At 48.1% G+C, this 23364-nt stretch overlaps 1 protein-coding gene across 1 annotated transcript in view; it reads left to right on the top strand.

The window, feature by feature from the left end:
- Grik4 (glutamate ionotropic receptor kainate type subunit 4) overlaps positions 1 to 23364 on the top strand; it is a 425572-nt gene that overhangs the window by 244319 nt on the left and 157889 nt on the right. Inside the window, exon 4 of the mRNA XM_050120125.1 lies at positions 11601 to 11765. Within this exon, the coding sequence (XP_049976082.1) occupies positions 11601 to 11765 (165 nt within the window). The remainder of the gene's footprint in view (positions 1 to 11600; positions 11766 to 23364) is intronic.

The following is a 23364-nucleotide window of genomic DNA, read 5'->3' as shown; positions in this document are numbered from 1 at the left end:
CAGTTGAAACTTGGGGTGGTGGGTTAATAACAGGAAGACGAGAAAGGCCCTGAGTTGGCACCATGCACTGCCATCTTGGAGGAGGAGCTGTCCCTTCTGTCACCCCAGGTGTGCCCCTTGTCTCTCTCCAGGATCTATCCGTCTGCCCTTTCACAGGGCTTATTCAGAAAAAGGCCCCTTTCTTCTGCTCTGACCAGCTTTCCTCCCAACCTCCTTCCCTTGTCACCTTGGTTTAAAATCCCTTCCTTGTAAAGTTTGTGTGCATAGCCCCCAATTGTCCTGCGACAGATGCTTTACCTTCAGGTTTCCTCTCTTTCTGTCTCACCTGCTCCCATATAAGCATGACTCCTGTCACTCCACTAAAGTCCCCAGAGACCTCCTAGCTGCCAAGTCTCATGAGAAATCATTGGTCCTTATTTCTTCTGACTCCTATCCCCCTCGGGTCCTCGGGTCTGAACTTTGCTCTCCCTAAGCATTGCGTCTCTGAGGTCTCAAGCCTTGTCTCTCCTCCCGTCGTTCTCCATCCGTGCTGAACCCAAATGGTCCTTATAACCCTGTCCCTGGGGATGCCATCATCTAACTACAAGAGAAGCCTAGACCCTGCTTCATTTCCTGTCACCTCTACAGACTCTTTCTGATTCCACCTCATCAATGTCAGTTGAATCTGTCCCAACATTTCCAAGCCCAAAGTCAGTCCTCGGTCTCCTGAACTCGGGAGGCTAACCAATGTTTTTGTCTCTCCTTGCCCTGACCCTCACAACTGGCCTCATTTCTTTCTGCCAGATTTTAAAATAGCACCCTGCCTGATCTTTTCAGATCATATTTCCACCCTCTCCAGTATACCTATAAGAGCAATTGCCCTGAAATACAAACTTTGCCATGTCATGACCTGTTTAAAGTCCTTGGGCTGTTTCTCAGCATTGTGGGCACCATTTCCAGCCTCCTAGTGAGTCTCTATAATGGTTTGCATGCTGTGACATTCTTCATGTGCCCTCCTCCCAAACCTCTCTGACCAGGCACCCCAAACTTCCTTAAGTTTGGGAGGGTTCCATAGCTGGCACATTGCTTCTCTGCCTGTCTGAAACTCACTAACCTCTTTCACAGCTGTCTTTTCTGGGAAGCCTGAGAGTCAGTAGCCACTTAAGTCATCTTAGCCACAGAGATAGTCAGTAACCACTTAGGTAGTCAGTAGCCACTTAGATTTTCTGGTACATGAATACCTGCTTCCTAGTTGGAGCATAATATGGTTTTGTTTCCTCGCTTGCCTTGTTGGCTTGTGTCCATTTGCTTATGTAAGTAACTTTGTCTTCCTCTGGACACGTAGGAATGAGAAGCATCACGTCCTCTGTGTACATCACCCTGACTAAGAAAGTCGGTGAATAGATTTTTGATGCACATAGGAAGGACTGAATGAATGCTTAGCTTTCAGCATCACTTACAAAGTTCATGGTGAAGTACTGAATGGACGATTCAGATTACAAGTGCTTTGGGGGATCTGAGAAGTAGGGACTCCATTCAGCTGGAGCTCTTCATGACTCGCTGGGGTTTAAGGTGAGAAGCTGCGAGAAAATAAGGTGCAGTTCCATTGAGATCTTGATGCAGTCACAGAAAGGCCAAGAGCTTTCCAAAAAGAAGGGGGAGATAACCTGGACCAAAACACACAAACAAACAAATAAAAAACAATAACAGCCAAGCCGAAAACACAAGGCAAAATATGACCTGTTTCATGTTCAGCAAGGACGATCTAGAAGCGGCTAAGGGACCATAGAATTAAGTAGAACATGATCCTGGAAAGGTCACTAGAACCAAACTACACAGGGCTTTAAGGCTAGGGGATCTGCATTGGTATGAGGGAGGCTGAGGCAGGTTAGGGGAATTTGGAGGACAGAAAGAGAATCGACAGCAGGAACAGAGAGCAGTGGGAAGCGGGTCCCCTGGCTGACCTCAGTCATTGAGCAGATGGTAAGGCCAAAGTTTGGGGAGAACACAAGCATCTCTGCCAAACATGTGTATGTGAGCAAATGTGCTACTATTAATTGAGTCTGAGGAGCAAGAGTGCACCCCCAATTGTATATAAAGGTAATGGGTACCATTTGGGACACAGAATTTGCAATAAGCCCCAAGGGAATATTGGATAGTAGCAGCCAGAAACAAAAGCCTACTGTGTGGCTGATAGTTGAGAACCGATTTGAGAATTACTAAGCTATTTCTCCCTGTGTGTATGCATGTGTGTGTGCACTCAGGGGTGTTCATGGACATGTGTGTCTGTGGAGGCCAGGCAACGACTTTGGATTTTTGTTCCTCAGGCCCCATCCTTCTTGTTACTGAGAGAGAATCTCTCATTGGCCTGGAATTGGTTGAGTAAGGTAGGCTAGCTGTGCAGGGAGCCCCAGGGATGTACCTGTCTCTACTTCCCTGGCATTGGGATTGCCAGCATGGGCCACTATATCCTCCTTCTTTGCGTGTGTTCTGTGGATCTAACTCGGACCCCTGACTTGAAAGGCAAGCATGTTCCCAACTGAGCTGTCTCCCCAATCCAATAGGTTCTGTAGGGGAAAATATACAGTCTAGGGTAACACATGTTGGGAGCTAGGGGAGACAACACTTACTATGGCCTTTTAATTTCAACCATTCAAAAAGGTTTGCATTAGTATCTTATTATGGCTTTAATTTGCATTTCCCTGGGAACTGTTTGTGCTGAGTATATGTTATACTCACCCATACCACTTCTCTGTGAAGGGTCTTTCAATTTCTTTCTGTTTGGCTTAAAATTTGCATAGCTTTCTTATTACTGAGTCTTGGAAGCCCTCACGTTTTCTGGATGCAAGTCCTTTGTCTAGGATAGGTTCTGCACAACTCTTCTTCCAGGTCGTGCCTCCTCTGGTCATTCTGCTCGTGGCATCTTCGGAGGAACAGGCATGCACAGCTTCAATGAAATCGAACTTACCGTGTTTTTACTTCATGGATTGTACCTAAGTCTTTGTCTGACTTGAGATCATGTAGATTTTCTTCACGACGTTTCACAGTCTCAGGGTTTACCTTTATGTCTACAGCCCAGTTTGTGTTCATTTTGGCATGCAGCAGTTTGAAGGTCTTTATCTTCTTTTATTGTATGAGGATCCCGCTATTTTGACTCAACACAGCTTGGTACTGTTCTTCACTGGGCCTTTGTCAAAAACCCATTTTTTCCCACAGACGTACGGAGCAGAGTGATGATCTTAATAAAAGCTGGCTTGGAATCTCCCCAAAGTCAAGGTTAATTTGGCTCAAATATTTATGAAGGGTATCCCTTTGCCAGGCGAGGTACCACGCGCTGGGTTAGAATGAGCTGATGAGTGAAAGGGAGAGACGGAGGCCTGGTTGAAATGTACTACAAGAGGCACGGGTTTCTTGGGAAATACAGGGCTGTGGGGCTTGGTTAGTCACCGTGTTCAGGGTACGGCTTCCTGGAGGAGGCGATGTCTCGGGTGTTGTCCTAAGTGTACAGAACGAGCAAGCAAAGATGAGAGAATGGGGGGAGGGGCAAAGGAGTGCAGGCACATAGCAACACCAAGTGTGTTTGCATGTTCATGTTTGTGTGCATGTATGCACGGGAAGTCACATGTATGCCTCTGGATGTGTGTGCATGTATGCATGTGGAGTCAGTCACATGTATGCCTCTGGTGTGTGTGCATGTGCACACACACCCATGGTATGTTGTTAGCATTTCACTCTGTGTGCTAGAGCGCGATGAGTAGGGAAGCAGAGTCTAAGGGGCAGGTCTCATCTGCTGTGTCAAGGGGCCCCACGGATGGAACCCAGATTGGCGCATATGCCCAACAAGTGTTATTTCACTAATGTACACTCCAAGTCAATTTTTACTTTTGTTTTCATCTTTATTTTGAGACTGGGTCTGGATAAGTTGCTCAGTCTGGCCTTGAACTTCTAATCCTCCTGTCTCGGCTTCCTGACTAGCTAGGATTGTAGGTACATAGCCACAAGACCCAGTTGATCCAAAGCTCCACCCTCCCAGGTAGCTGAGAAGAAGCAGACAGTATCATTAGGAGAACCAACAAGAGAATTCCGAGGAGGCGGTTGGGGTGGTTGTTTGGAGGCGAGGAAATGCAAGGGTATAATATCTTGGAAGCTAATGTTGTCCTTTGCTAATCTCAAAGGGAGGAAATGGCTGAACTTAGTATCAGTGTGTGTGTGTGTGTGTGTGTGTGTGTGTATTTGTGTGTAGAATGGGGCAGGTCTGTATGCCACATTGTGTGTTTGTGGAGGTCAGAGGACACTTATTTGGCATCCGTTCTCACCTCCTCCCTTTATGGGGTGTGCGGGTTTGAATGAGAATAGCCCTATACACTCATATGTGAATATTTGGTTGTCAGTCGGTAGAACTGTTTAGGAAGGATTAGGAGGCATGGCCTTGATAGAGGAGGCGGTCACCGTGAGTAGGTTTTGAGGTTTCATAAGACCAGTGCCGTTCCCAGTGTGTTCTCTGCCTTCTGCCTGTGGACGAAGATGTAAGCTGTCCCTCAAATCTTCCCACTACCCTTACAAGCTCTAACCCCCGGAACCATAAACCCAGTTAAACTCTTTTATAAATTGCCTTGGCCATGTGTCTTATCACAGAAACAGAAGCCTAACTAATACATGCGGGTTAGCTTATCAAGCCCGGGTCATCACGTCTGTGTGACAGGAGCTCTACCCACTGAGCCATCTTGCCAGACTCTTAGTTTGGGCTTTGATAAGTGTGAGATGTTCTTTAGACATTTGCCTGGAGGTGACAACTGACTGTTGTGTGTACATGTTGCATCCCCAGGGAGGTAGCTGGAAGCTAAAGCCATCAGTTAGGAAGCTCCTGTAAATAAGGCAGAAAAAGGGCTTTACAGAGACCCTGGGGATCCATCCATATTAAAGGATGGCAGGAACAGAGGCCATCTCCTGTAGCAATGGCCAGAAAATTAGTAGCATCCTTGGAGAGTATCTTCCTAGGAACCAGTGAAGTCAAAGACCTCAACTGAGAAAAATAGGAGCAGGACTTGGCTGCAAAGAACCCTAGCTCAGGAACAACCTGAGGCAAAGGTGCTGGCCCAAATGGACCCAGGCCCCAGGTGCTGCTAGAAGTCGTGCAATCTTGGGCAAGTTGCTTAACCTACCCTTTCTCACTTAACTTGCCACTAAAACAGAATAATAAACTGCAGCTTGCATGGGGATGAAATGAGATCGTGTATTTGATGTTCTCGGAGCAGCACCTGGTGATCATAAACAATGACACTGACTAGTGACATAATTAGACAAGGAATCAGAAGTAACCGCTGATTTTGCAGTGATGCTTGTTGGCATTGGCGTTGTGTGCAGTCCGAGTGAGGCGGGGGACAGAAGGTGAATTGCAATGGGTGCGTGGGCTTGGGGCTGAAGTCAACAAAGTCTGAAGAATCATCCAGCAAGCCGTGCTTATATTGCAGGTGGGTTCTCCCCTTTCTCAGGGCAGCTGTCAGTATTGTAGAAGTATTTGGGGGACTGCACTCTCCTCTCCTCAGGCATTAAAAGTCCCCCTTCACTCCTTTGCGCGTTGGCTGTGAGTTTTGGCTTTCCACTCACCAAAATGGGAGCCCATTGTGCTTGTTTACAGGGCCGGCGTGGCCCATGGCCCATCTGGTCTCAGGAAGTTCCATCTGTTTGGATGTTGTTGCTGTCTGAGCACAGAGAGGCAGGCTGGTCTGCAAGACACAGAAGACAGGAGCAAACGGGGTGTACAGGGCAGGCAGAGCGGGGTCGGGGGAGACGAGTCTGTGGATGAATTCTCTCCTGGAAGCGGCGATCTAGGTGAGGATAATGGTCTGACAACTCCCGTGGAGGGAGGGAGATTCCTTCAGTGGAGGAGGTGAGTGTGCACAAGGAAATGGAGGGCACTAAAAGGACAGACCTGATGAGAGATGAATGACGGGTTTGTAGCCTTATCTGGGAAACAGGAACTGCAGGCCAGCAGCTGGGAAGCAAAGGTAACCAGTTCCCCTGGGCTCAGCCCATCTCTTTTTCTTGTTAGCACAGGGTCCTAACGGGTTGGGCCAAAAGCCATTGGCAGTGTTATAGATATGGCCTATAAAGGTTCACCAGTAAAACTTCTTTATTCCCCCCTTAAAGAAAGGAGCTGTGGAGGTGCCTAGACTCTTCTGTAGCAGGCCTCTGGTGGAGTTTTAGAGCAAGGTGGCTGACATCCATACTTGAGGGGTCACTCCTGAGCTTCCAATAATGCACGGAGGGAAGGCAAGTCCTGCTCCGGTTCCCACAGGTGAACAGAGAGTAGGATGCTGCCATCCCTGGACGGATGCCACTGAGTAGATGTAGCACTGGGTTCTCCACCATGTATCCCCATGCACAGGGGGGTGTCTTCAATCCTGGCGTCATCTGGTGTTGCCACATCACCAGTATTTGCTGCACTTGCTGCCAAGAATGAAGAGCCAGGTGGTCCTGCAGTGCTTAGACACCCAATAGCCATTCGTTCCTGACCACTGTGTGTCCAGATTCATTCATTTACTAAGATGAATCAGGTTCAGCCAGCCGATACCCTCAAAGAGCTGACTGCCTAAGAGAAAAAGGAGAGGCCACAGATAGACAACAGGGCAAATTTATAGAGCTCAAAGGAAGGGAGTAAGCTGGGGAAATCAGGCAGGCAGGAATAAGAATTATCTGGGTATTTAAGGTACCAGCAACTAAGGGTACACACAGGTACAGGAGGGCAGACAAGTCTCTGCCAATGGGGTGGGGCTGGTGGGGTTCTCAGGAAATCTATGGAAGAGGATTCTGGGACCTGGGAGTTGGAGGGACTTTCTGAAAGGGGTGAGTCTGGAGGGAGGAGATCCCAGATGTAGAAAGAGGGGATAAGGAACAGTGTCAACAAAGGCAGAGGTGACAACACAGGTGGGTGGTCGTGCTCCAGTAGCGAGAAGATGCCCGACTATGATGACCAAAGGCCATTCCCAATGCTTTGGGAGACCATTCATCCCTCAGGCTGTAAAAAAAAAGCAAATCAGTAGCTGTACATCTACTTCTGCACAGGCCTGGTCACACTAGAGCTGAGCCAGGCAGTGCTCTAGTAGGCTGGACCACACCCACCAACCCAAAGAAAGCCATCCTGCCTAAAAGCAGTCACTCACTGGAGCGAGAGTGGGGAGGAGAACTTGGGATCAGGGCGCACACTGTCAACAGGCTGTCTTCCCATCGTCAAGGACCTCAGACCCCGATGGGGAGAGAGCTCAGCAGAGAACATAATTGAGGGAGTGGCTCTATGGGAATGCAAAGCCTTTCTTGACACGAAGAAGGTTGGTGAGTCCTGCTGGGCGAGAAGAAGCTGGGCATTGGATCGTCAAGGCTAGAGAAAGGGGTAAACCCTTAGCCCCTACACGTGTCTCTCCATGGCAACCCTGCCCTCACTGCAGCCCAGACATCTTAGCCTTACTGTGGCTACTAGTTGACTTCTGTGCAGAGCGGTCCCCAGGGTCACAGGATGTGCTGGCTCATACTGTTCCTCAGTTGGCAGCAGCTGGGAACTCTAAACATTCTGGCCTAGCCTAGTAGCTGGGCCAGAGGGACCCTGTGTGGTCCAGGAGCATCGGCTGAACATTAAGTCTCGAGCACACTGCTCTCTTCCGCCCATCTGGCCCCTCTCCTGGGGCTGCTGAAGAACAAGTGTGCTGTTTGGTAACTGCCCTTCGGTGACATGTTCCTTCAGCATCCTGGGAGGGCGCGAGTTGCCACCTTGTCTTTGGCATCCATAGCCCTAGAATTCAGTTCCTATTTTCAAGGTAATTATCCTGGTTATAATATGTTTGATACAAACTAACCAACCACGCTTTTAAGCCTCTTCCCTGTCAGAAATTAATCACCATCAAAAACCAAGATCTTAGTGATGTGTGGTACTCAGATGGCCTGGGAGTGGGCATGGGGAACAGGATTTGACAATCCCTTGTCAAATATCTCTGAGGGCCTCACAGGGAAGGAAAGAAGAGGGCCCAGCATCAGATTCCGCCTTCCCTCCTATTGTCTGCTATTCCTCTGACTCGTCACGTTAGATGATGCTCTGGATGTTGGATGGACAGCATATGATGCAGTTGGCTGGGGGCTCAGATATCTGCATTTGTATTAACTGATTGTCTTAATCAGTTTAGGATGCTATACAGTGAGGTTGCAAGCTACGATCTTTTATTTCTCAGTGTTTCCTGCAATGTCCAAGGCCATTCCTAGCAAGGCCTTTCTTCCTGGCCATTTTTCCACTGTGTGTTCTCATAGAAGAGGAGACAAGAGGAGACGAGAGGAAATGAGAGAAGAGAATAGGAGAGGATGGAAGCAATTGGATCTGGAACAGTTCCTTGGGTGTGTGTTGCTTCTTGTAATACACTGCAGTTGTGCCATTTGCACACTGATGGAGCAGTGGCAAAGCCAGGAAGGTTGTAACATAAGCACCCATGGTGGATGGTCCTAAGTTCCCATATTCACAAGGGATACAGACTTTGTGTTAGCTTTCCAGCCCTGTGACAAAATCCCTGAGGCCAATCAGCTTATAGGAGGAAAGGTTTCTCAGGCTCCTGGCATCAGAGGTTTCAAGGCTTGGTTGCTGGGCTCTTTTGCTTTGGGGACCACGGTGAGGCTGTAGATCCTGGTGGAAGTATGTGGCAGAGGAAGCCACTCTGCTCAGGTGACCAGGAAGTGTATGTGGTGGGGAGGCGGGATCACTGGTTACCATTCAGTGGTCTGACTTCCTTCACTATGGCCCACCCCTTGAAGTTCCAATAGCTCCTAGTTGACCCAGCCTCTGGGACATACTTCAGATCTAAACCCTACAACATTTCCTAGAAGATTATTTTAGTGATTAACTTATTACATATAATTTATAAAATATCTAGTTGATGTTAACAGTGAGACTCACGAAACTAAGGATAGCTGCCTCTGGAAAATCTCATCAGGTTCTGAGCAGGTGATAGGAAAGCATAAAGGCTACATGAATAGTTTTCAGGGGTCCAGAATCCAGGCTGTCACTGTTAGGGTCTCAGCATTGATTTGCTTTGGTGACACTGCCTTCAAAGTGACCATATGATGCAGGATCCCTCCCTGATACATCCTCTCTTGAGCCCAAGTCCTGAGAAGACAGATTTGGTGTCTGAGGTCAGGCCAACCTGAGACCTTGTCCTCCTCCATCGCTAACCAGCTCTGAAAATGTAGGCGAGTCACTGGGCTCATGAGAACCCTTCTTCTCATCTCTGTGAGGTTACGACACTAATCCTACAGAGTTGAGAATGAGATTTTGCCATGTCCGCTAAACACACCATTGTTGCTGAGTATACAGACACAGACTTATCTGGGTCCAGGATCTCCTGTCATGACTCTGCTGGACGGACTGCCAATTCCGGCTCTTCTAGATGCCTTTCTGTGCTCTAGGGCCAGCATAATTGCTGCCGTGTATTTTCAGTGTAAAACATTTTACAACATTAGATCTTACGTAGAGCCTGATATCCGTAAGCAATGGATGTGAAGTTGTGGTGGTCACCACTGGCGTGGGTCTGCTTTTAGAGGGAACACCATGTGTCCGTCAAGGGACATCACCTGGGGATCCTTCTTCTCTATACCTGCATCCTTACAGTCTCAAGTTGTCATCCTAGTGTGACACAGTGTGACTCTGTCCATTTCTGCTCCCTACAGAGCTGTTTCATTCTAGTCTTGCTTCCTGAGCCGGTGCAATAGGACTGTAACGTGAACACTGAAGCCAGAACATCACCAAGTGGCCCCATTCACGAGGAATGTGGACATGTGTTACCTTGGCAGGGCTTTTAAGCCTTCCCAGCTATGGTTCTACAGGTGGCTGGGAATGTGTGCTTTTCTAGTTAATGTGTCTCCTTCATCGCCCAGGCGTGGGGACTTCACCTTCACAGGCCCTATGCTTGAGCCTACATTGTGAATGTGAAATTGAGTTTACATTGCTCACCGAGAGCATGCATATAAATAAATCCACCATCAGGAGAAATGCTTTCTCACGTCCTGTGCTGTGTCTGGTATTTCCTTTGTGCGATGTCGATTGTATGTATATCAGCGAAGGACGAAGCGACAGCATGGAGCCTGGACCATTAAGGCACAGGGAGATTACCTCGGGGATCTTATCCCAGTAATGGAAAGCTAGCAGATACCAAGTCCATATTCACTTGTGGCAGTAGGCTCTGTTGTGATACGCCTTGTGTTTCCTTCAACCCCTGAAAGATAAGCTTGATATTCTTTCCTTTTTTATAATTGCTTTAGTGAGGTAAAATTCATATTCTGCATAACTCACCTGCATGCAGTATACAGCTCTGTGACTTTTACTATAGTCACTGTTGTCTCCTAACCCAAGGCAGCTGCTACTCTGATTTCTGTCCCCACAGATTCACTTTGTCTAGACTTTCTTGTATTAATGGACCCATCCAATATGTTGTGTTTTGCGGCTGGCTTCTTTCACTCGGTGTAATGTTCTTAAGGCTCATCCATGTTGTCACATGCTGAAATAACTTTATTCCTCTTATTTCCCAGCAACAATCCACTGCAATAGGAAAGCGTCCTCCTCCTTGTCCCTCGGTTGATGGGCATATGGATTGTTTCCATCTTTTAGCTGTTGTGGATTATTACTCATGAATAACTGCCGTAAATGTTTATGACAAAATCTCTGTGTTGTGGGTCAGCATTTCAGTTCCCCCGGGAAGGGAATTCAGAACCTCAGTAGCCAGCACTTAGTGCCTGCTAGGTGTGAGGCTGCATCGAGTATGTCCCATCTCGTGTACTGAGCACAGTAGTCCAAAGAATAGCTTTCCTCCACATCTCTCAAGTAAGGAAACAGATCCTTTTGCTAATACGGGTGGACCTGGCACTACAACCCAATTCTCTGTGCATCTGTTCATATTGCATCCAGGAACGGGACAGCTACTCACACCATACCTCTCTCCAGGTCGTCCACACCACATCCACTGTCACACTGGTTAAACCCAGAGGGTGGGTCACTGACCTCCGCTACCTCAGCTGAATCCCTACACTAACCAGTGGGATGTCTTGACTATGCCAGTGTTCACTAAAGAAAAGACTTCAGAGAAATTGCATAGCTCACCTGCGGGGTGGGGTGGGGGGGTGGCTCATGACACCAGAGACTGGAGTACAAGCATTCTGCAGTCACTGGCAGCTGCTTCCCTGCCCCCACCGCTGTCCCACACAAATGCAGATCTATCTTTCCTCGGGGAGTTCCCCTGTGTACTTAGAATTCCATTTTCAAAAGGGTAGCATGCATGTGCCTTTCTGTGTGCACTTGGACTAGTCTCCCAAGGTATTTTTGCACCCGGGTCCGGGGTCCTCAGACAGGTAGGACCCCAGGTGGCTGGCTGTGGTATTGCATTGTCCCTTAGGTGCATAGCCCATTAGAATTCACTGCTATGCCATTTGTGACTGGAGACTAAAGCAAGCAGTGAACTTACTCTGGAGGGTTCTGTGGATGTGGAGGTGGAGAGGGATTTGGGAAGATGGCAGTTTGGGAAGGATGGAGAAGGGAGAGGGGTAATGGTGGTGGCTGATGTGCCAACTGTCTCCATGTGGTTACCTACCCACAGCTGCTATCTTGGATGACCCCATGGAGTGCAGCAGAGGGGAACGGCTCTCCATCACCCTGGCCAAGAACCGCATCAACCGCGCACCAGAGAGACTGGGCAAGGCCAAGGTCGAAGTGGACATCTTTGAGCTTCTCAGAGACAGCGAGTACGAAACTGCAGAAACCAGTACGTAGAATGGACAGGCTGGCAAAGGTTGATGGTGGTGGGTGTGTGCCTAGTGCCAGGCCTCTGATATTTCCAGGGGAGGGGACGAGTTATCTATGAGGAAGGTCTGTGAGAATCTCAGCCCAGATGATATTCCCAAGTTTTGTTGTGAGTCATGGGTTAGATAGGATATTAATTCACTAAGTAATTCGTCCACTCATTCATTCATTCATTCATTCATTCATTCATCCACTCACTCATTCATTCATCCACATGCTGATTCATTTATCTCCTGAGCATCTTTTTAATATTATTTATTTATTATGTATACAAGGGCATCAGACCTCATTACAGATGTTGTGAGCCACCATGTGGTTACTGGGAATTGAACTCAGAACCTTTGGAAGAGCAGGCAATGCTCTTAACCACTGAGCCATCTCTCCATCCCCCTCCTTTTTCTTTACAAATACTTGAACAAAGTTTTGTGGATATTGCGAGAGAATGGTAGCTTATCCATTGGCCTCCGGATTGCCTTCTTCCCTCCTTCCCTCCCTCCGTCTCTCCGAGTCCTTTCCTCCCTTCTCCTTCCCCCACTTTCCCTAATAGTGTTTTCTTCCCTAGTAGTGTTTCGTTTTGAGATAGGCTCTCACTCTGTAGCCCAGGCTGGTCTAGAACTCAGTAAGTATTCCAGGCTAGCTTCATACTCACAGCAATTCTCTTGCTTCGGTCTCCCGAGTACTGTCTCTGCTGTTTCAAGTCACTCCACCTGGCTCTGTCTCATGTTCTTGTGCTGAGGCAGAAACGCAGGAAGATGCAGTGACTTGGAATGGAGCATGGTCACTTTCTTCCACTAAGATATTTATTTAGCTTGTCTCTCTACCTCAGTTTTTTCATCAGTAAAATGGGGGTGCTCAGCTCTGCTTCGCAAGTCTTGCCTATTGTTATGAGTCTCACATGAGTTAAAATTTAGTAGAATCCTCCGTGGATTGTAGGGTGACACTCAGCTTCTTACTCCTAGTGCACAGGGTGGGACCCGTGCGCTGGATGCTGCTAGTGTGAGATTTGCACACTATTTCTTCTATTTCAGAACAGAAAGAGGTGCTCAAGGGTGTGGGATAATTTCCCTGAGCACAGAGCTAGCCTGTGCAAATTCACTGCACCTCTCTTACGATCCTCTGTCTGGCGTTGCTCCACTGAGTGAGCCCCTGTCTTGTAGCTAAGCTGGAAATGAACAGCTCCAGTATAGAAGGAAAGCAAAGAGCTGTTAGTCAACTCTCTGCTCTGTGAGAAAGTACTTGAGACACCAACTTAAAAAGAGAAAAACTGTTTGGCTGCACAGTTTCTGAGGTCTGAGTCCATGAATGGCCTGCCCCATTGCTGTGGGGTTTTGAACATACAGAACGCCATGGTGGAGTCCTGTGTTAGAGTTACCCACCTCACGGTAGGCAGGAAGCAAGAGAAGATAGGAAGAGAGGGGATAAGGGTCCCAATACCCCTTTAAGGACTCACCCCAGTGACCTCACTCACTTCCACTAAGCCCCACCTCCTAAAGTTTCCACTACATTCCAATAGCACTACCATGTGACAACCAGGCCTTCATCCTGAGTCCTTCAGATCCAAACTGTAGCAAGGGATTCTCAGCCCAGACAGATGATTGACATTAGTTCCACAAGACTTTGGAGAGTTCCCTTTTCTTCTTTTCCCAAACCCAAACCCAAATAAATGAAAGAGAAGAACAACTCGTGCAACTATTCATGTCTATCAGAGGGTCTTTCCAATGAGGACACAGTGATGCTCTATAGCTCTAGCTTGGGATGTTAGGACTACAGGAAGGAAACAGTTTCTCATTGAAGTTGATGGGGGAGGCAGGCTGTGGCCCCCCAAACTACCAACCCCCCCTCTCTCCCATCCTCTGTCTTTCCTGTCTCCCCACCCCCACTTCTCTTGTATGTGGTGTGTGTGTGTGTGTTGTTTCTTTGTCTCTCTCCTGCTCTCATTACATCTTTAACACCCTTGTACGGCTGGGCCCAGGCTTTTCCCTAGCTGGCTAGTTTTCCTAGACCATCCATCATGTACCTGTCTCATAATGGCTGTCCAGGATGATGCCCTCTGATTCTTCCCTCTGGAGATTTTATTGAGTGTTTCCTCCTACGATTCAGGATTCTTTGCTTTGGAGGTAGTGTTGGAAACAAGATAGATAGGACCTCTAGAGTCATAGGACCTACAGTCCCCTTCAGAACGCACAGCGTCAGCCTCCCCAGTACTGTTTTTTAAAATCTATTTATTATTAATTGTTTTGAGATTTCACACAGACATACATTGTATTTTGATCATATTCATCCCCGTAACCTTCTCCCTAAGTTTTTCTGTATCCATGGCACCCCACCTCTCCCAATTTCATGTCTTTTGCTTATAAATAACATGCTGAATCCAGTTTGTGCTGCTCCTCTAGGCAAGGATGTAAGGCCATTATCTGGAGCATGGCCAACCTATCAGGGGCCACACTTTTGAAGAAAACCGACTCTCCTTCCCTAGCACTGTCAACTGCCGAAAGCGCCCCCTCCCTCCATGCTGTTATGTTGGATGACTTGTTCTTATATAGGTCTTATGCAGGCGCTCACAGTGATTGTGTATTCATGGCTGCAGCTGTCTTGTCGTGTCCAAAGGATGCAGTTTTGCTCTGGTCCTTCCTGACTTCCAACTCTCATAGTCTTTCTGCTCCTTCTTCCGTTGTGTCTCCTGAGCCTTGATGGGAGGAATGTGAAATAGAAGTCCTACTTAGTATTTGTTTCTCTGGATCCCCAAAGCGGAAGATCTGATTAGGTCTGCTCCTCTTGCTTTGTGGCCAGTCTCACACGCTGTGGATGTTTGCCAGACTGCAAACAGATATTGACTATCCTTGTGGACAGTGTCCTCTTCTGGTCCAGTAGCTGTGAATGAGGGTGGTTTATACTCCACAGACTAGAGCCATTGAGGCTAACAGGAGCTGCTGACACACGTTCCTCTAGAACAGGGTGTGGTAGATCCAGTATGAAAACATTCATTTATTTGTTCAATTAGTAAATAAACATCTAGCAAGAGCCTATTGTACCTGATTCTACCCAACAAGAATTTATCAGGGAACAGAAAAGTGTCCAGGAAGACATCAAGATTAATTTCTTGCACAATAAAAGGAAGATAGATTGTTCAAGATCTTCCAAATAAAACAGAAATACCCACAACAAACTTCCTTTTTTATTTATTTATTTATTAAAGATTTCTGTCTCTTCCCCACCGCCGCCTCCATTTCCCTCCCCCTCCCCAATCACAGCAAACTTCTTATGAGTTTCCTATTCTTATGAGTTTCTTCTCCCAGGTCCCAGACAAGGGTCTGGATTTCTTTATAGCTCTGCAGTCCATTCTTTGAAAACCAATGCACCCCTCCTTCCCTTCAGTGCTTCAGGGCCTCCCCAGCGGGACTGAATGCATATCTGCCCATTGTGGATGGCGTCATTGGCGGGAAGAAATTTCCTCTCCCCGTGACCCACACAGCCTGCTTTGGAAAAGTCAGTGCGTCTAAAATATTAAGCCAGATGAATCAGGGAAGAAAGGAAATTGATATCTTTATTCTTCATTGCAGGGCTTTCAGCATCTTTTTAATGCCCCCTTTTTAGGCACCAAGTATTTTATTAGCAAGTGGCCTTCGGTTCAGCTTTTATATCTCAGTGTGTTTGAGGCATGCTTCAGATGGCTTCTGGATCTTTCTACCCCAAGTGTCTTTCATCTGAAGTCAGAGTATACCACCAGAGTGGGTTTTAAACGCCACCAGACAGTTCTTTGAAAGGCCCCAAACTAATTTTTTCTGTCCTCAGGTAAGTGAATAGGTGAATGGTGGGTTTGTGTGCTGGGCTAAAGCAAAGTGAACAGGTTCACGGGTAGCTATCAGTGGCAGTGCTGGACAAAGATGGGTAGAAGGAACACTATCCCTGGATGGGGAGGACTAGCTGCGCTGATCCCTTCTTGGGAAGAGGTCTAAGTGATGTGGCAGTTGGATCGTGAATTTTCAAATTAGACTGTGGTGTGGGAAGGCTGTACAGCCATTCTTATGCCTCGGGTTTGCTTGTTTGTCAAGTGCGAGTCATGTGGTCTCACCCACGTGTTCCATGCCACAACAGTGTAGGTGACACAAGCCCCTTGGTGGGCGCCCGCACAGGTCTTCAGCGAGTGGCAGCTGTAGCTTCTGCTGTTTGGTTATTTTCCCTCCTGTCTTAGCCGAGCAGTTTTCCTCCAGCCTTCACCATCGCCTCTTCTGTCCTGTGTTTCAAAACTCGGCTGTCCCCAATGGCTACACTCTCCTTCCCAGGCTCTTCTCAGGTGACTGCTTAATGTCAACATCCCTCGTAATTGGGCATTCCCATTCTCCTTCCAGTTTTCTGCACTTGATGCTTCTGACAGCGTTGAGCCTTTGAAAGTTGCCTTGGGTCACCTCATGCCAGCTGCTGCTCCGTGCCACAGTCCAGGTTTTCCCTGGGCTACTGGTCTAGGTCTGATTTTCATTGCTAATTTAAGACATTTGCATGGATCCAGGGCCTTGGGCGACTCTCCCCTATCACCCTGTGGCCAGGGACCGTGTTTCAAGGAGATTAAAGAGGCTGCTGGTGATGTTTTTGGTTGTGCAAAGTCAAGGCTGTGATTGAAGTTGAGACTTTAGCGATCCAACAGGGCTGTTTCGTCTTGCTGTGGTAATAGGAGCTTTTCAAAATAGCGCTGTACACACCACACTTAATGAATCACATTCGGGGTGGGTCAGCCAGTCCAGGGAAGCAGAGGTTATTTTGAGAATCAAAGATGAGGAAGTGTAACGGAGGTGAAGATGCTGGAATCTAGAGGTCACCCCCTCATCTGTGCGCTGCACACGAGGCTTAGAGGTGGAAAGTATCACACAGGGCATTAATTAACAGCCGACTGGAAACCGGGAGGATACGACAACGAGAAAAACCAACCCCTATCCAGTCTGGTTCAAACAGGCAGGTTTTCAGACAGTTGGTTGAGTTAGAGTGAGGGTCACTTCCAAAGCTTCCTCCGGCACTCACGGGACTCCCCCCACCGCTGCCCTTTTACCACCCTCGCCTCAGGCTTCTAGATGTTTGATTTGCTAACTCCCCCTGCACGGTTCACAGATCTGATGGGAGAGAAATGGACACGACCCATTAGGCCATTTCCCCCCCACCCTGCCCTTCCTCCTCTCTGCTCTATCTTATCTCCATCACGGCCTTCCTTTTGCAAGGAGATTCTAAAACGTGTCAGGCGTCCGCGTCCTCCGCTCCATAGATCACTCTGTCTCCTGTGGCGCATGCATTAGAGCTGAGCTGAGCAGCACCCTTTACCACCCAAATACCCGTAGGCATCCCTGCCGCTGCCAGAGCCAGTTTGAGGCTTAATTTACTGTAGAGCTTGAAGCAGGGGCCTCCCTGTCAACCCTTCACCTCTGCTCGTCTCTGTGAGGCCACACTGTCTCTCTTTGAAAGCCAGAAGGCGCACGGGCGAGCCAGGACCTCAGAAGGCTCCAGAGTGCCCGGCATGGGGCTCTTTCAGTCCTCGCTTTCTCGGCTTCTCGAAGGCTCTGGTGGTTTTGATTTCCAGTGATTCAGGGTGGCTTCTGATAATTGAGGGCCCGCGTGCCTCAAGATCAGTTCAAAGGACCCGAGGAGATGGTTCAGGAGGTAAGGCTCACTATCCCTGTAAATCTCAGTGTTTGGGAGGTGAAGAGAAGTAGATCTAGGCTCACTGGCCAGCTTAGAATACTTGCTGACTTCTAGCCCAGTACGAGACTTTGTCTCCAAACAAAACAGGACAGGATGGATGATGCCTGAGAAACAAGAACCAAGGTTGATGTCTGGCCTTCATAAGCATGTGTGGGCGCATGCATGCACGTGTGCGTGTGTACACACACACACACACACACACACACACACACACACCAGGGTAGGAAGAAGCTAGAAAAGAAAGGCTCGATGCAAAAGTGATGAGTCATTCCTCAAACACGCCTTGCCTTGCTCTGCTGTCATAGTTCACCACTTTGGGGTGCACAGCGTGGACTCAGAATCATACCAAGTGGGAGTGCTCAGAAATAACCTGGTCCAGCCTCTCACTTCACAGATGAAGAAACTGAGGCTCCCGGTGTTCTTGGCGAAGAAGTTAAGGAACACGCATTCTTGTAAGCGACTTAAGTCTTGGGTTGTCCTGAAAGGTGTGTCAGAGAGTGAGTGGCTCAGACAGGGGTCACGTCAGGGTCAAGGGGAAGTCCAGGGAAAGCCTTGGACTGTCCTAGGTGAACAGAGACTGAGATCCAGGTAGATGGCACAATAGCCCAAGCAAGCGCTTGCGCCTGACCACAGGGGGACAGTGGGACAAAGCAGCGGATGAACATGTGTCTTTGAAAGAATTTACAGCAGGCATAGCTGATGGTCAGATATGAAGGTCACTACACACCAGCACTCACACTCAGGCCTGGGGCCACCTGAATGCCCTGGGCTTGTAACCCTGGTTCTGCCACGTTTTGGGCTCATGCCCTATTCCATCCATGAAGATGGGAGAATAATGAAAATCCTATGTAAATGGGTGTGCCTCGCACTCTCCCTCCCTAGGGTTAGTGGGGAGAGTGTGAGAATGGAGGAGTTTAGCACACTTGGAGCAGCACATGGCCTGGTGTGAGCTCCCAGCAAATTTTCCCCGTCCTTGTGATTGTAGATTCACGCCTCGCTCTCAGTGGCAGGGTGCTCGCCAGCTGGATGCCTAGCGCATGGGAGGCCCTGGGGAACAGTGTTGTTTCTTCAGAAGTGCTTTGTGACTATTAGGGAAGTGGGGGTCCTGGAAGCAAGCCCCACTGTGGAGCACGGTAGTGCCAAGAGCTGTACTCCTCATCCCTCAGAGACTTCCTTTCTGGGCTCACTTAGCAAGTCCTAGTCATCCAGCCCGCCGCCCACCATGGAGACCTGAACAGGGGTATCCATGACAGCTTTGGTGCTGAAGGAGACTGTTTCAGGGTAAACCGAGGCAGCTGCTGTCTGATTGCAGGACAGGCGGGGCCTCTTGATGTGTTCCCAGAGTGATGTGTGTGTAGGAACAAGGAGACACCTCTGCTCTCCAGTTTCACCTTGATGTGAGTTTGTGCCAAGAATTGAGTCATCCCCGGATTTTTCTGCACCGTGGCTCCCCCAGCCCTGTGAAACTGGGATGCTCAGCACCTGAGAGTAGCTGAGGGGTTCATCTAGAGCTACCTGGCCAGGGACAAGGACCTACGTTCAGTAGCACCTGGATTGACCCCTATGTACTATATGCCTCACGGCCAACCCTTCCCATCCTGCACTGCTCCTGTCTGCTGTGGGCCCAGCTTCCCAGATGGGCTTGGGAGCCGCAGAGAAGTTCTTCCATGGGCTTGTGACTCCGCATCATGGTCTTTTATTCTCTTAGCTGCTCTAACATTTCCATCCTGAGTTCTCTGCTGGCTGGGAAACTGAATGCAATTGTTATAGCAGGATTATTTCTGTTTGTCTGTTTGTCTGTCTCCTGAGTCTTCTACTCCCCCGGAGGCAGAGTTAGGGCTGTCTGTTTCTCTTCATTGATGTTCCTCCTACCCTTTTCTTGGTGACCTCATTCTGGTGACTTTGGCCTTTGGATCAGGACCCAGAAGTTCTAGAGATGAGGCCTTTTGTGAATGTTTCCCATTAATACTGAGCTGGGCATCCTTCATAAGGAATAAGAGCTCTGTCTGTCTCAGGAACTCCCCAGGCCATACTGCTTGAGAGGAGGACCGTTCCATTTCTCTGAACTCATCTTGGATCACCTCAGTTCAATTGAGCAAGTGTGTGGTAAGCAATTCCTCTTTTGTCAGGCTGAACAGATGCCCCTTCCCCATCCTCAAAAGTATAGGAGCCAGTGAGCCAATGGACAAATGGATGTGGGCGTGGGGAGCTCAGAAAGTCGTGCCCAGGACCCCAAGCTCTAAACCCCGATAGGTTTAGAATTCAGAACTTTTGAGACTGCAGTAAGTGCACATGGCACACAGGCCAGACACTAGAGAATGTGTCCAGTCCTGACCCATGTGCAGACAAATGTATTTACAGTCACATATTGCACAGGTTGAATATCCCTTAAGTGAAATGCTTGGTACCTGATGTGTTTCCTGGCGGAGTGGAGGTGGGGATTTGAACTGTTTGCACAGACATCACGTAGTTGAGAATTCTTATTAATCAAAAGGCAGAAACCCCATATCTTAAGTGTTTTGAGCATCACGCCAGTGCGCAGAAAGTTTCTGATTTAGTATTTAGGATTTTTGGATTAGGGCTGCTTAGCTGGTAAATAGCCTCACATCTGTCTGCTTAGAGGAGATTTTACCATCTATTTTGACAAAACGCATCCAAATTTGGGATTGTGACCTTCTATAAGAACTTATCTTTAGAAAAGCATCCCTCTGCTGAGAACCATCGTGAGTATGCTTGGGGCATAAGCTGGCTAGAGAGAACAAGGGAATTGCCCTGTTTCTGCAGGCAGCTGGGTCAGATGCAGGACCCAATGATGCTTTCTTGCCTGGGGGCATGATCTGAACTGGGTGCTACAGGATCAATATGAGTTTCCTGGGCAGAAGAACAATGGAGAGTCTAGACCATGGCCGGCAGAGAATGCTAAAGAACCCTGCCTTGGAGACGTGTTCTAAATTGGATAAAATAGCTGACCATGGAAACCAATTATATAGAAAAGCAGCTAAAATATTTTAATAGTGACGTATTAATATCTGTGATTTATTAACGTATTCATAGCCAAGCCCAGTATTGGGGCTAACCACTAGAACAAGGCTGAACTAGTCATGAATATAAATGACACTCGTAATGTGATATGAAAATATCGGTGATTTCTCTTGGTGACAAAGGCATATGCACTGCAAATACACTGTGCTTTGTTATATGCATTGAAAGCAAAGGAAATGTTACATTTCAACTAGGTTCACAGAGAAAAATGAACAACACATACACACACTCTCTTTCACACTCCTGATTCTTTCCCGCAGAACACAGGCGGCTGGTCAGGTTGGAAACACCTGGTTTAGGTAGAGCCAACCGCTCAGGAGCCTGGAGGAAGAAGACAGAGACAGGCTCAGTGTGGGAGGAGGTGAGGGGGATGGGAGGTGGCAGGGGTGGGGGGCGGGGCTGCGAAGGCAGGGTGACAAGCAGATCAGACCTCTTAAGTTTTACTTGTCATCGGGAGATTTTTTTTTTAATCACAATCCGTACAACATTATTATAAAAAGAATACATGCTCGTTATAGAGAGCGAAGAAATCAAAAAGGAAGAAAACCACAGAACATTCCCACGGCCAGGCGGTGTCATTGAACATTCCAGTTAATTGCTGTTCTCTGTGGAAGGCTGTGGTTTAGGAGATGGTGCTGGGGCTAGGGGTCGAGCTGTCCAATCTGTATTCTATTCCTTCATTTTCTGCTCTTGTTTTTGGGTCTGCAAAGTGAAGACGCGGTCGTTGTACCTGTTTCAGCAGGTTGCTTCGGAATTACATAAATCCGTTCCTCAGACGTGCTCTGAACAGGCCATAATTATCTCCTGGTAAATGTTGGCACTAATCATGTCTTCCTCGGATCATTCCTCAGTGCATAACGAGCCCCAGTATTCGCTTAGCTTGGGCTTCATGTAGATGCACGTATAATTTTATATCCTACTTAATTCTCCTAATATTATTGCATAAATAATTTTAATACTATTATTAGCTGTTCATATACATTTTAAATGCCTAAATAATTTGGGCATATGACCCACACTTTATAACTGTCCCCTGATGGTTATTTCCAGTGACTCATCAGAAGTGACAAGGCTGTGGTATGGCTAGGATATGACGCCTTGGTGTGTAACTATAAGGGCTGGAGGGTGCCAGGATTACATAAGACAGACCAGAGCAACAGATCAATGCTTTATGATTATAATTGACACCACGGTGTGGAGAAAAGATTGGAAATGGAGCTTCCTGAAGACGGACCCCTTAGGTCAGGTCAGGTGGGCAGAGCCTAGTCCCAATGAATGAGTACAGTTAGAGGGAAAGGTGTGGAAGAATCAAGAGTAACTGTGACCTTTGACCTTCAGGAGTTCAGGGAAGTGAACCATGGTGGTTAAGAACATGAGCTTTGGTGTCGTTGGACCTCTAAGGTCAAGATCAGGTCAGCCATGTGTTACCTACGTGACACTGAATACGTTATGTACACGCTACCCTCCATTTCCTCGCCTGTAAAGTGGGAATGAAATGAATCTTCCTCCAGGGAGGAAAAGGATCAGCAGGAGATGCTAGAGGAGGGTGGAGGAGCACAGCGTGAGAAGAAGGAACAGAGCACGTGCGTGTTTGACAATGGTGTAATGCCGGGTTCATCACTTGGCAGCTAACTTTAAAAATCAATACATTTTGGGGGTCTGGGGTGATGACTCAGCAGGTCAGAGCCCTTGCTGCTCTGACAGAGGACCTGAGTTCGATTCCTGGCATGCCTGCTAGACTGCTCACAACCATCTGTAATTTCAGCTACAGCGAATGTGACAGCCTCTCAGGAGTAGGCAGTTTGGCAACAGAGTCCACGCTCATACACGCAGAACTCTGTCGTGTTGAATAGGAGGTTCCAGAGGGTGGGCACCATGGCTAAGGCGAGTCAGTGATTAGAACTTGATTTTGTACCATGAGCAATTGGTAGCATCATCTGGGCAAAGGCAGCAAGGATAAGTTTGTCCAGACAGAGGAAGACACAGGTAAAACCTGGAATAAGCAGATAAGGAAAGAGTCATTAGCCAAGAAGGAGACTCTCAGAACTAGATGAGAAGCAGCAGCAGTGTTAGGAAATATCAAAGAGCAGCCTGATCCAATGTTGGGAAAGAGAGTTGGGTGAGGACCAGTGACAGGTGGGGATGGCCTTGGCAAAAAGCTGATGCGTTCGAACAAGGTGGGTTCAGAGAGAGCCCTCGATGAGCAAGGGTGCACTACAGTTGCTGGGGAGAGAACTAGGGGAGGGTCTGGCTGTAGAGAACCAGATTGTACCGTGAATGGGGCCAGGCGCTTGAAGCCCAAAGCTGACTCTGACCTTGACTGGCTGTGTAACCTAATGTGTGTCACAGCGTCAGGAGGGTGGTGGACACCTTCCAAAGACTGTCTTGCTGGGATGACAAGGAAAGCATCCAGCAAGCAGGGGATCTCCACAGTCAGGCATGGTAAGGCTTGCATGCTGCTCGCTCTGCTCTTCCTAGGTCAGTCCTGGCCACCAGGCTGTATGCCCAGGGGGATGGGTGCTTTCAGTACTGTTGAGTCTTCTGCTGCTCTGGGATTCCACAGGTAAAGAGAGGGTCTAGCAGATCTAAAGTGCACACGGCACACCCACGACTCAGTTGATTTGAATCCTGGAGACCTCTCTTGCTACCTGTGCCCCGTGCGGTTGATTGGCTGTGTGGCTTGGTGGCTTCCTTTATGGACCAGCATGCATTCTTTCCTCAACACAGTTTCTGGGAAGTGAGTTCATCATGGATACAAAGGAAATGTGTGTGAATTTGGATTTTCAGTTTGGGGCACAGTGTCAAATTATGCAGTGGAGACCTCTGCATGCAGC

This window comes from Alexandromys fortis, unplaced genomic scaffold (genome assembly GCF_014885135.2).
Source record: "Alexandromys fortis isolate MF-2015 unplaced genomic scaffold, M_Fortis_MF-2015_v1.1 scaffold_190, whole genome shotgun sequence".
In the NCBI taxonomy this organism is placed as follows: domain Eukaryota; kingdom Metazoa; phylum Chordata; class Mammalia; order Rodentia; family Cricetidae; genus Alexandromys; species Alexandromys fortis.
Note: the sequence above shows the minus strand (reverse complement) of the source record. Positions and strands in the feature narration are given on the sequence as shown.